Raw genomic sequence first — 14,190 nt, 5'->3', positions numbered from 1 at the left:
GGGATAATATAATAATGTGTGTGTAGATAGTGAGTAATTGAACTGCAGTCACAGGGTATTGTTGAAGTTAACGTTCGTTCATTATAGTGTTTGTTTTAGCGCGAATATTAAAATTAAGTGTATCGTAAAGTTATATTCGGAAAGAATAAACCAGTTTTATTAAGTAAAGACTTGTGTTGTTAAAATTTCGTCGGAACGAAGTTACGGAAAAATCAATTAACAAACGGAGACGTAACAATAGTATATTAAACAATTATAAAACCAAAAAATTTGATGTTTCCTGGAAATATATATCAGTTGAATAGTTACAGCTACTAAGGGCATGAAATTCATGAATTTTTTGTTTTCCTTTATTTTTCCCCAGTATAGCTGGCACTTTTGCCAAGTAATTAGGAAACATTTCCAAATAATAAAGAATGTTTAAAAAATATCATTATTATTGTAAAATCCCTCTAATTACTGCTGAGGTCCAGTATGTATTTATACAGAAAATGAAAGATTTTACCTAAGTTTTTGATCAGTTCTTTATTCTTAGTATTGTAACAAAAAAACACAAAAATCACTTAATATGATGTAGTACATGGACCCCACCAATAACAAATGGCATAAAGATAAGTCACTGATATGTTACAAATTATGCATGAACACAATCAAGATAAAAATTGACTAACCTGCCATACATAAAGCACTGGTGTTTCATTATCAGGTATCTTCAATGGGACAATGAAAGCTAGGTCAAAAAAAAGGCCCAACAGCAAGGGTATGACACCCACTAACAGGAAGATTCCAACAACTGATTTACAAACCTGTAAAGTTTACCAGAAAAATGAATCACTTACAACAAGTCCAGATATAACTTTTCAACTCTAATGAAGATTAAACATGTTTAGTGTGCAGTTGTTGTTTTTTTCAAGTGAAACAAAAACATATATCTAATCTAAGACACATTTTCACAGAGTTGGAAGCGATATTTGAATCATACTGTGCTAAAATCTTTCCCCTTTACTAATTGATTGAAATAGGCCAAATTTGATAGCAATACATTAACTTATATTAATATGTGAGAACATTTCTTTTAACACTTGCAAAATATATACTTCTATTAAATTCAGACCTCATTGAAAAAGATACACAGATTCACTTCTGTAAACCAGTGAAATCATTTTAATATTTATGAACAAACGTTTCAAAAGATTGTTTGTTAAGTGCAAAGCTATACAACTGGCTATCTGTGCTGTGCCAACCATGAGTATTGAAACCAAGTTTTTAGTGTTATAAGCCTGCAGACATACTGTTGAGCCACTGGGGGGCATTTCAAAAGATTAATTAAAAGTTTTCTTTTCTTTGTAGATCTACCATTAGAGTGAATAGTAGCATTCGATAGTGCATGTTTTCATAGTATAGAGCTCTAATGTAAAAATGTTACTCAGTAAAATAATGAAAAAAGTTAATTTTTCAGATAATTATGAACGGTTTTTTTTATTTCAAAAAATAAAATGTTTGCCTATTTGGAAAGGTTTAAGTTTAAAAAATTATAGAATTTTTCACTTCACAAAGTACTTGAATACATATGACTGTCAAGGAACTTTTGTTAATTTTACAGAGTAACTGTATCTCTACCTTTGTTTCACATCACACAGTATTTGCATGCATGATCTTTGCTCACTTCATAAAGTATTTGTATATGAATACCTGTAAAGAAAATAAAGGTTCAGTTATAAAGCAGATGCATGCATATGACTGTCAATCAGTCCTCTTCACATCTAAAGTACTTGCAGGCATAAGATTGTCAATGGACTTTTGTTTACTTTACAAAGTAATTATTACTTGAATGTATGTGACTTTAACTCAACTGTTGATCACTTCACAAAGTAACTGCATGCAGGTAATACTTACTCAACCATTTTTCACTTCACAAAATTATAATTTTCCTACTTTGAAAATGTATTTCCAATAGGTACTTACCTCTACTTACTAGATTAGTTATTCTCGTTCAGTTCTGCCCTCTTTATGCAAACTTTTTCTTCATGCACGCTACAAGCCTTCCACTTCCCCTTGTTGGATTTACTATATTCCAACATGTCTCTCATGTGCATCATCTCTTAACCAATAGTAGCATGATATGCTCACATAACACATGTAACTCCCTCTACACTCTTCTACCGAACCTTCACTTCGAAGTATGGCAGAAGGTGTGAGCACAGGAGAAGTGGGGAGGAAGGGTAGAAAGTGTGAGGGGAGACAAGTAACTATCGGAAATACATTTTCAGTATAGGAAAATTATAACCTCCAATATGGTACTTACCTCCTGTCACAAGATTAGCTAGAATCCTACATTAAGAAGGAGGGGAGACTGCTGTGAGGGAACAAAAGAAGTACCCTCAAAAGCAGCTGAAGGATACCTCTGACAATGAGAGAGATAGATCAATGAGGGGAACTGCACCACTTCTGAGCCAGGTATACTCTTTGCCCATATGTGGTGTGTGTAACATATAAGGGCGAAAATTGATAGGTGTAGAGTGACTAGGGTGCAGTGGACCATACTCGGTAAGTTAACTACATCCAAAACCTCCTCAAGGGGTACTGACCTCCACATGAGGATGGGATGAGGATCATACCTTCTTCACTTCAAACCCAAGAATTAGGGATTATGACCTACACCAATTTCTGGGTATGACATGAGGATTATCACTGATCTATCGATACTGGGAATCAATATCCAGTATCGAAAGGATGTCAATCACATGGTATCAACTCGTGTGAGAACTTATGGTGATTAGTTTGCTCTAATCCAAAACTTCTTAGCAGTATACCAACATCCACGTGAGGGTAGAATGAGGTCTCCCAATCGAAGGGGTGAACTGCAATTTCAATGCCTCAACTCCAGTGTTTATGTAAATGATATCAGGAGGCCACATCATCCAGTAAGGAGACGGCTTAACTCCCGTGTGTGAGTAAATGGTATCAGGAGGCCACATAATCCAGTAAGGTGATGGCTCAACTCCCATGGTTGTGTAAATGGTATCAGGAGGCCACGTCAACCACTAAGGTAATGACTCAACTCCAGTGTTTGTATAATTTTAATCAGAAGACCACATCATCCCATAAGGTGATGGCTCAACTCCATTGGTTGTGAAATGGTATGTATCAGGAGGCCACGTCATCCAGCAAGGTGTTGGCTCAACTCCTCTGGAGGCCATGTCTCATCTACACCAGCAGAACACCATCACCCTACTCTCAACTGAATGGTTCTAGCCCTTTCTTTCTAGAACTCATTCAGCAGCTTGGAACTGGAAAGTGGTAGAAACTCCCCATACTCCATTCAAGGAAAGGAAAGTGACAATGTGGTGGAGAGTCTAGAGGTATATCATCACAGTGCAATGAGTGACCACGAAACCTTATTTTGAATAGCAGACCCTACTGAGCTGTTCACTCAAGGCATGGCAGGGATGGGCAGCAATCCCCTTCTGCTTTACCCATGAAGTCCAGGGATGGTATGGTCTGGGACAGGTATTTTTATGAGGCAAAATATCATGAGGTTATTTACTGTCAAGTGATCTTGTGGAACACCCCTTCTTGACGGTGAGCATGCAAAGCCATGGAAAATCTAGCGAGGGTCAATATGGCTGTACAGTGCAGATTTAGAGTTAAAGAATACCTGGTTAGGCACCACTCGCCACAGAGTGTGATCCATGTGATAAAAAAACTAAAGGCCCTGAACGAACGTCTGGGAGTTTGATGTATCTGGAATGAATGCATGAGCATGGAAAATAAAAACTTTACGGTATCAAGAAAAATGGAAGGTATGGGATAAGGCCACCTGATATCTGGAAAGCAAGGAGACCAAAGACTCATGGTCAAAGAGCCAGGTGAGAAATTCTGCCATACAAGCCACAGAAGACTGTTAGCAGACAAAATGTGGAACGATTTCCACTTACATTCGCATTCTTCCATGGAAGATGGCCTTATGGAACAAGCTAACAAAAAGCCAATTCAACGTGTGAAATTGGATTGCCCCTTCAAAAACTGGACAAAAGCCAGGCATGAAGACACAAGATGTGGAGAATGGGACGTATAATTTGGGATTGAAGTTGACGAAGACGGGAGAGAGAAATGTATCTATTTGGGGAAAACCCTACTGATGGCAAAGATCCCTGAAAACAAGTGGATTTAATGCCTACTCTGTTGGATATCTTTGGTTGGGGTGCAACAGATGATCCACAATGAGATTGAAAGCACCTGATACATGACATGTGATAAAGTGAATATGATGTGCATGGGCCCAGTATAATAGATCCAATGTCTGAAAGTATAGATCTCTGGACCTGGTGCCCACTTAGTGGTTGATATGTGCCACCACCATAGAATTGTGCAAATGAACCATCAACAGACAATCATAGGCGATAAGAACGAAGTGATGCAATGCCTGATGTACTGCTAGAAGTTCAAGAACATTGATATGCAAGATGGTTTCATCTGCAGACCAATGGCCCAAAGCTTCCTGGTGATTGGCCCATGCCCCCATCCCTAAAAAGACGTAGATCTGGACACAGGGAAGCGGCACTCCTGCCAAAGTTTGGGCTTTATCCAGTCACCAATGCAGCTCATCTCGCAGGGAAGTAGGAAGGGAAATAGGGGTGGAAAGAGGATATCAAGCAAAGTTCCATAGTTTGTGAAGTGCCCACTGAAAGGATCTCATATGGGCATAACCTAGAGGAACAAGTGCAGTCATGAAGGACCACATCCCCAAAAGTAATAGATCCTCATGAGCAGTAAGTGATTGAGCCAAGAGGGCATGGTAAACCAAAAGTTTCATTGAATGAAGACGTAAAGGAGAAGGCAGAGCACGACTGATATTCATGTCTAAAAAGACCCTTAAATGGACTAGATACTGAGTGTGTCAAAGGAATGACTTCTCCAATCTGAATAACCAGTTCACCCAAGCCGTCACAGAAAGGAGTTGGTGAGTATGAGTGGGCAATTCCTACTCAGAATGAGCAAGAAGGTGCCAGTCATCCATATAATTATGAAGTTACATACCCAGAGTATGGAGATGATGTGCAAAAGCTAGGACTATGCGACAAAACACATAGGGAGCCGAGGAAAGTCCGAAGGGGGTGCACAAAATTGATAAACCACCCAGAGATGGACAAACCTAAGGTAAAGTTGAGACTGATGTGCTATCGGGATGTGGAGGTATGCATCTGAGACATCAATCTTTGTCACCTGCAAACCTGGGGAATATGCCCATCTCAGGGTGGGAAAAGACTTCATGGTGAACTTGAGGAGTAAAATGAAGTGGTTGAGGTAAGATAAATCGATGACCAGCCACCAATCCCCAGTTTTCTTGGGGACAACGAAAAGACGGGAATAAAAATCCCCAGAAAGATGGTGAACTGGTTTGATTAGCTGCTGCAAAAGCAATTTTCGAACAGCCACTGACAGATGCTGGTAGGTCATGGGATCTGGAGGTGTAGCGAAGAAAATGGGGCAAGGAGAAAAGGTAGGTGGAGAAAGAAACTAGATAACAAATCCTTCTAATGGAACCCATATTACCCATTGATCGTCTATGAAGGGATGCCAGTGAGGAAGAAACTCTAATAGTCAAGCTCCCACCGGACCTGAACCCACAGGGTAATTACCAGTACTGTTGGCAATAAGGATTGCATCATTAAGGATATCAATGAGAAGTACCCTGATTAGAAGGAATGGGTAAGGGTTGGGAGGATGAAGGACAGGAAATGGGAAGAGATGGCATATGAGGCTCTGACCAAGATAAACAGGCTACAAGAATCGTAAGGGTTGATTGCTTGCAGACTGATGCCACCTGAGTCTCAATAGTTTCTGGGACTGTATCAAACACAATGTCTCAGAAAAGATGCAAGTCACAAATCCCCGAGATAGGTTGAGGGTAAATTCACCCAAGCCAAAACTGCATCCTGACCTATAAAGTCCCAACAACAAAGAAACCACGTTTTTAATGACAGAGTTGACAAAGAAATGTGGACTAAAGTGGAGGAGAAGAGAAGTGTAAGGGTATCTGCAGAAAACCCCTCAGGATTTTTATGGAGAGCCTCTCACATGAGATGTATGGAAGAAAGATACCATAAGAGGTTGGTTAGGGATTAGACTTAGGCGAGAATATTAGACATGGGTAGGACTAACATTAGATTCTCGAGCCACCTCCAAATAGGTAATAATGAACCTAACAACTGCTGATCTGAAAACAGATAGTTTGCATGATGGTAAAAAAGGGCAAACTGATCAGAAGTCCTCGGGGAGCATGGCCTGCTGATCCCCTCACATAATTGTGAGGCAAATTGATCAGCATGTACCCAAATATCAGGAGAGGGATGAAAAACCAAAAATGGTTGGAAAGCTTTTTCAAGGGGAATAAGATATAGGGGAAAGAGATAAAATATCGCAAACCTGAGACACAAAATCCATAAAGACTGAATAAGGTCTAGGTGATTCTTCAGGCTGTAAATCAGACGGCACAGCAAACTCAGGAGGTGGGAAAAGATGATCAAAGGCCTCGTCATTCTGAACAAATTCAGCTGACTCAGTAGGAGCCTGGGCAATGTCAGGAGAAAAAGGTTGACCCATGTTACACTCAATCTCCCAATGTATAAAAGTAGAGATCCACCATCAGGTCGCCCACACTTGAGGCCTGAGAAAAAACACTGGTCATCGGTGTGACCCCCAAGTGGTAACGTGAACCTCGGAATTCATTGCATAAGAAAAGGTTCACAAAAGTTGAGTGCAAAAATAGAGTGACAAGAAGGAACTGGTATAAAATAAAATAAAGTCCAAAGGAACCACTTTGTGTGAAAAAAAAATTGTCAAACTGAAAGCACTAGGCACACAAAAGAGTACATTTTAACTCAAATGCTGCCAAACGAGAGGTGAAGATTTGGTAAAGGAATGTAGAGGGAGTTACATGCATCATGTGAGCATATGCTACTATTGGTTGAGAGATGACGCATGATGATTTACATGAGAGACATATAGTAATTTCAACAGGGGGAAGCAGATGGCTTGTGGCATGCATAAGGAAAATATTCGCATATAGAGGGCAGCACCGAATGAGAATAGCTAATCTTATGAGAGGAGGTAACTACCTTATCGGAAATATTTGAGTACGTAACTCAAATTGAACTTTTGATTATTTCACAAAGTATATACATGCAGTTAATTTTCACTAAGTGTTTTTAGCTGTGGCATTGTGGCTTAAAGAATGACACTGAGGTTTTCAAGTACAAACTTTTAGCTGATAATTCTGTCATCTCTTGACCAATTTGAGATCTAATTACAGTTTTGAAATCAGGAGGTCAAACTTTTCCAATCAATGTAATTAACCATACCCAAGGTCTCATTAATTTACTCTAATCCTGCCTACAAGAATGTCAATTTGACGGTAGGCTAGTAGAGATCCTGATGAGTAATAAAATTGAATCTGATATACACATACCCCATGTTTAGTATTGCTGGCACACAAAAATATAGCTAATAAAAAGGAAAAACAAAAAAAAGGTCTCAAAATTAATTTACTTTAATCCTAATTAATAGAATTTCAAATGTTGCGGCTATTGAAGCCTCCCTCTTGTTTCACTTCACAAAATATTTGATTGCACATGACTTTAACTCAAATTATGATCACCACTTCATAAACTTGTTGCATGCTTATAGATTTCACCGTAACAACAACAAACAACTCATTTTGAGTGTCTGAAGATCTCAAGAATGGTCATTTTACTACATTTAAGTCACTTTGGTAATACTACAGTTTAAAACTGTGTATTACTGAGTTTCATCCATAACTTTCTGTGTGGTGCTTTACATATGTTAAATGTTCTATTAACAAAAAATTCACAATATGGCTGTTCATAAATTTATTTTCTTCCCTATTTATATCACTTATTTATTCCTCCACAACATTTTTAGTGAACCTAGTGTGTGTGTGTGTGTTATCATAATTTCCAAGGTTTGTGCAAGCGCATGTAGTTAATTCATTCTTCACTATTTTTCTCAACTTACACTTTATATTAATTTCTGTTGTTTATTTTGGTTTTTAGAGCTAAACCACATTGGGCTATCTGCTGTGTCAACTGTGGGGAATTGAACCCCCAATTTTAGCATTGTAAATCCCTAGACTTACCACTGTCCAACCAGGGAACCTTTATATTAATGAAACAAACAGATACAGAAGAAGATTAGAAAATAACTGTGCAAAATGTTTTTAAGACTTCACAAAGCAGCTTTAACAAAAATGTCGTACAACTGTTTCCAGCATTACTGTGATATATTTCTATAAATGAATCTAAGTCTGAAATGTTACATTTGCATTTTCTCTCAAGAATGATGAGTATACATATGCTTCTCCAATCTTAATCTTGTGGTACAAGAGTCACTATATATTGACCTAAAAATAACTGTGTACACTTTACAGTAAGAGTTGGGATATACTAAAGTACTTACAACAGCCAGCCAATTTTTAACTTTCTTTGTAAAGAGATTCCACTGGGGATAATTCTGGAAAGTTGTAGACAGAAAAATAATTAGCCTGAAGCTCAACCATATAACAGACAGACCACAGGTGATAGTGTATGCATCATGGATGTCAGGTTTTTCAAACAGCACACGAAGAACTACACGTCCCAACAGCACTACAAGAATATAGTATGTATTAGTTTTGTGATGCTGTATGATGTACCATAAGGTATGTAGGACACAACCAAAAACTTGTTACTTTGTCAGCTTCATTCAGTGTTGATAGACAGAAAAAAAAGAATTATTGAAAAAAGGCTGAACTTGCTATACAAAATAACTTAGTAGCCACTTGTTTAATCTATCAAATTTGTATAAAAAAATCCTCTAATAACACAATATTAGAAACTAATAGAATTCACTATCAAGCACTTATTCCAAAATAAAGTGAGAGTTGAGAATTGTGGTATTCATAAAGCTGGTAGCTTAGTTGGTTGAAACATCTGGCCAGTAATCAGATTAGCTAAGTTATATCCCATCTGTTGTGTGTACTTTTTTGATAAAAAAAACCTCGAAATTTACAGGACCACTCTTCAGTTATCTGCGACTTAAATACAAAATTAGAAACTTTATGGGAACCCATGGCTCTGAATTAACATTACAAATATGACAATATATATATATATATATATATGTGCAAATAAATAAGATAAATCAGTTACATTTCAATAGAATTATGTCCATGGTTATTTTAACCCAATACAAAACACTAGAGACAATTTTTGTCACATTTTGTTACTGCTAAATATGTAGTTTTAACAACAAGCAAGTCATAAATACAAATATTAACAGTAGCATGGCTTGTTAAACTTTTAAAGTAGATGGGTAAGGATATAATCCAAATCCAAATAAAACAAAATCTGTTTTATCTGAGATATTCTTTGATATTTAATGTATAAGAGAATACAAAGATACAAACTTAAACACTAGAAACTAGTAATGAATTTACTTTTCAAACTAGAAATAAGCATTTACAAAAATCATATATGATTTTATTCTAAAGATCTGAATAGAAGTCAAACAACTGACTTAGTTAAAAATATATGCATGTTTATATATATTCATTTTCATTGCACTCTTCAAAATATTATTTTTCAAGAACCTAGTTTTGCTTCATCTATGTGTTTATGAAAATATGTATTTATAAATAGCAATGTCAATGTTATATGTATACCCACAATTTTATGTAAACATAAGAGTTTTTGAAATAATACTGGTTTCAGTGAATATAATAAAGAATAGCAGATATGTATATATTTTTTTTTTAGTATCAGAATAGTTTGGCCTTTTCTTCCATGGTTATGAAATTTAAGTAAATTACATACAAACATTAAATCAATAAATCATCTAAATGTATTCCACATTACTAGACTAGTACCTAATCACCAAAAAAATAGTGATAGTACCCAAAAACTGATTTCACAAGAAAGTTAGTGTTGACATGCCAATCCTGAGAAAAGTAATAAATAAAGGCTTTAAATAAAAAACTACTTCAACGTAAAGGCTAATAACAACAAGCTAATCCAAATGTAAAGGCTAGTTTTGACATACCAATCCTCAGGAAAACTAACAAATAAAGGCTAATAGTAACAAATTATGCCATATTACACCGTAATAACAAGAAGCTAATTCAATATAAAGGTTAGTAACAGCAAACTAATCTAAAAATAAAGTTTAACATCAATAAACTAATCCAAAAGTTTAGGTTAGTAACAATAATTAATCCCAGAGTAATAACAAACAAATTCCAAAGTAAAGGGTAGCTCCAATGAACTAATTCTAATGTAAATGCTGGCAATAACAAATTAATCCAAAAGTAAAGGTTAGTAACAACAAACTAATCCCAAGTAAAAGTTAATAACAACAAATTAATCCAAAAGTAAAAGTCAGTACCAACAAACTAGTCCCAAGTAAAGAACGTAAAGAACAAATTAATCCAAGTACACATTAAAATTGAAAACTAATGTAAATGCTAAGAGCAACAAATCAGTCCTCATTTCCCATGATTAACTATAGCAACACAAATCAATCACATTGCCTTGAAGAAGTATAATCATTTTTAAGAAACACCACAAACACAATAGCATATATATATATATATATATATATTAATTACTTACCAGGAATGACCAAAATTGCTAAACCTCCAAGAACCATGCTAAGGCATGCCATTGCCAGAAGTAGGAGAATCTGAAAGATAGATGATGTACAATATATTTTGTAGTTAATATATTGAAAGAATGAAAGATGGATCCTGTACAGTAAACAACATGATTAAAATGCTGAAGGAATTAAAGACAGACTTTGTACAGTGAATCTTTTGGTTCAATACTAAAAGAATGAAAGTACTACATTTAAAGACTGTATGTACTCAATGACACAGACTTTCATATGAGGTTGAGTTTTCACTCTGTTAGGCAACCTCTAAGCAGAGCCAGCATTGGGCAAAGCAAGATAGTTAGTTGTTTTATGCTTGATGTTTTAAATCTAACAAAATATTTTGAGTTATGTGCCATGACCAATTTAAGAGAATATAATTTAATTATATATGCACAAATTGATATGATAAAGTTGATAAGTGCACAATAGCCTAATAGAAAGAAATACAAGTGGGATGTATGCACTAATATTGTGACATCATGTATTTTTTAACCAATTTTATTTGACTTATAGAAGATGGCCCTGCAAGCTACTCTGCCTTTGAACCTCACAAACTCTAAGGCCAGCCAGCTCTGCCTCTAAGTGCTTATACTCATAAGTGTTTATACTCAAAAGTACAACAATATTTTAGTTGAATTTTATTTATATTTATAAACACACAAAAAGTATAAACCGTGACTTAAAAGGGTTTTTTATTCAAGGCTTTTCAATTGAGCAACTGGATAATTGGAACTTTCAATTTCTTAACTTTTTTGACAGTTACAACACAATCAGTGAAAAATAAAGACCAAATTATTTGAGCAATTCCCAAAAAAAGTTAAAGTTAAGTCAAAAACTATACACCTGAGGCCTAGCCAGTCTTCTTAACTAGGTTCAATAAATAAAATTTTAATTAGAAATGTTCAGGATAATAAAACCAGTTAAAACTTTGTTAACAAACATGAAAAAGTACTTTAATCTCAGCTGGATACCTTAATAACATGGTACTGAACAAAAACATCAGCTGTCAAAAAGTTTGGGTGAGTTTCCTATTTTAACTTTTGAAAAAAAAATAATTTTTTGACTAAATGTTACACACATGGCACCATTAAGGACCCAGATATCACTATTACAGCTAGATTTCTTTTTTGTTCTTCTTAAACTTATCATGAGTATTGCACTTTAGTTTGCTTTGTAAACCTCAAGGGATTCAGTAATTATTTTATTTTTGTAACAGTGAAGATACTTTGGCTCAGGTTTCAATTTTTTTTTTTAAATAATTTTATCATCTTGTTTGTTTTCAATGAAAATATAAATGATGCTTTCTGGATGCAAGATTTTTTAAAAAGCTTTTTACAAAATAATTTAAATATTCATTACCTGAATTAATGAGTAAGAATCATATGTAAATAAAATTTTAACTCAACGTTATGATAAAATTCATGCTTTTTCTTTTGTTTACTTTCCATTTAAGTGTTCTCATTAAAAATAGTCTATGACTTATGTCCTGACAAAGTTATTTTTTATGAAACAGAGCTACTTAACAGGTTCACAATGTAGTAAATTTATTAGATAATGAGAATGAAATACACGTATCAATTTTTAATAAACATAAATAAACATGTCTACTTAAGCAGGTTTTAGCAGTGACTAGGGTAGCCAACAGTAGTTTGAATTTGTGATTCTAATCTCTATCACAAAAAAGCTATTAAAACGTCGTGGCTCCCTGGTGGCTCATCAATAAACTTGAGGGCTTGTAGCACTAAACTTTGGGGTTCAATACTCATGATGGGTGCTGCACTGCTAACCAATTGTGTAGCTTACTCTTGAAAACAAATAAAATTTGTGATACTTTGTGGTTTAATTGATCTAGGAGTACTTTCTTCAGCAAATACAATAGTATTTTTTTAAATAAGATCGGGGATTATTACAACACAACGTAAAGGAACATGGGTGACATTATAGCAAATATATTTTACAGAAAACAATAATACAATCTGTATTACAAAATTCCCTGTACATTTGTCGTTAAACAGTAAATGAGTATGATATTCAGTTTCAAGCTGTTTGTTTCTAGTAGAATTATTTTGGTATCACAGCACTTACTCTGAATGATAAAAACGAAGCTAATTTATATTTTTGAGCACTGGAACCTTCTGGTGTTTGTTGCTTGATTAGTTTCCATTCTTGTTCATCCTTATTTTGTACCTATAAAACAGAGAAATTTATAGCACATTTCAATAATGTTATATATTTCATAAAATATCTAATTTCCCTTTGCATGCTATACTCAATTTAAATAAGAGTTGTGCACCATGACATACAATTTTTTTCTACAACAGCATCCCAATTATGATTCAATAAAAAGTACTAGTAAGTACTTTTAAGAGTAGCTCAGTAGGGGTCATAGAATAACAGAAAGTTTTAACAGAAAACATATTATGGCATGAATAAGAATTCTCAACTGAGTTTGAAGAAAAGAAAAAAATTGGACACAATGTATAACACAGTTAAGCAATCTTTATTTCAAACAACCAAAAGCAAAACCAAGTGTACTTTGTGACACCTTTACTGGAGAACTTTCACACAATAAGTGTATGCCAAATCTATCTATAAATCTGATATACATCTTATATCTTAGTCTACACTGAAAAAACTTGGCATTATATAAGACAAACAAAAATGTCATCCTTCTCAGTATTCAGGCACTCCCCATGTGACTGGTGGTCACTCTCATTACAAAATAAGGGATGTATTATTCTTGAAGTATCACCTGACCTTCAAATGGAAATGACCACTGTTTATTTCTATTCAGTATGTTCCACTTTACAGGAATTTTTCCATGAGAAAGAGTCTGTAATACCCTAGTTGAATGACCCAGTTACATCTTATATCTTAGTCTACACTGAGAAAACTTGGCATTATATAAGACAAACAAAAATGTCATCCTTCTCAGTATTCAGGCACTCCCCATGTGACTGGTGGTCACTCTCAATACAAAATAAGGGATGTATTATTCTTGAAGTATCACCTGACCTTCAAATGGAAATGACCACTGTTTATTTCTATTCAGTATGTTCCACTTTACAGGAATTTTTCCAAGAGAAAGAGTCTGTAACACCCTAGTTGAATGACCCAGTTTATTAGATAAAGTCGGGCAAGAAAACCTTAGTGGCTCCATTGACAGATATTCTATTTTAAGACTAAATATACAGCATGTGAAGAAATTTTGAAAAATGTTATATTAAATAAGGGATTAGGGATCTTGTAGTATTCTTGCACACCACAAATGCAGTTTGAAGATGTTTGAAAGCTCCAATAGTTTGTCATCTTATACATGTAGATGGCTCTTTTAAATGTATTATTGAATATATAAGTATATATATATATATATATATATATATATATGTGAGTATAGTAAATAATACTATATACTATTACTTTTACTTAACGTAAGAACTAATAATTACTACTTTATTTAGTTAGTAAATTATTAATTACTAG

General features: G+C 34.8%; 1 protein-coding gene across 1 annotated transcript in view; it reads right to left on the bottom strand.

The window, feature by feature from the left end:
- Positions 1-14,190, bottom strand: part of LOC111086421 (E3 ubiquitin-protein ligase MARCH6-like) — a gene marked incomplete at its 5' end in the record, with an annotated part of 52,873 nt that overhangs the window by 14,657 nt on the left and 24,026 nt on the right. Inside the window, 4 exons of the mRNA XM_022389172.1 lie at positions 672-806; positions 8,479-8,666; positions 10,668-10,737; positions 12,793-12,894. Of these exons, the coding sequence (XP_022244880.1) occupies positions 672-806; positions 8,479-8,666; positions 10,668-10,737; positions 12,793-12,894 (495 nt within the window). The remainder of the gene's footprint in view (positions 1-671; positions 807-8,478; positions 8,667-10,667; positions 10,738-12,792; positions 12,895-14,190) is intronic.

The sequence above is a fragment of the Limulus polyphemus genome, unplaced genomic scaffold, assembly GCF_000517525.1.
Source record: "Limulus polyphemus unplaced genomic scaffold, Limulus_polyphemus-2.1.2 Scaffold1084, whole genome shotgun sequence".
Lineage (NCBI taxonomy): Eukaryota > Metazoa > Arthropoda > Merostomata > Xiphosura > Limulidae > Limulus > Limulus polyphemus.
This window is presented reverse-complemented; position numbering and strand designations above follow the sequence as displayed.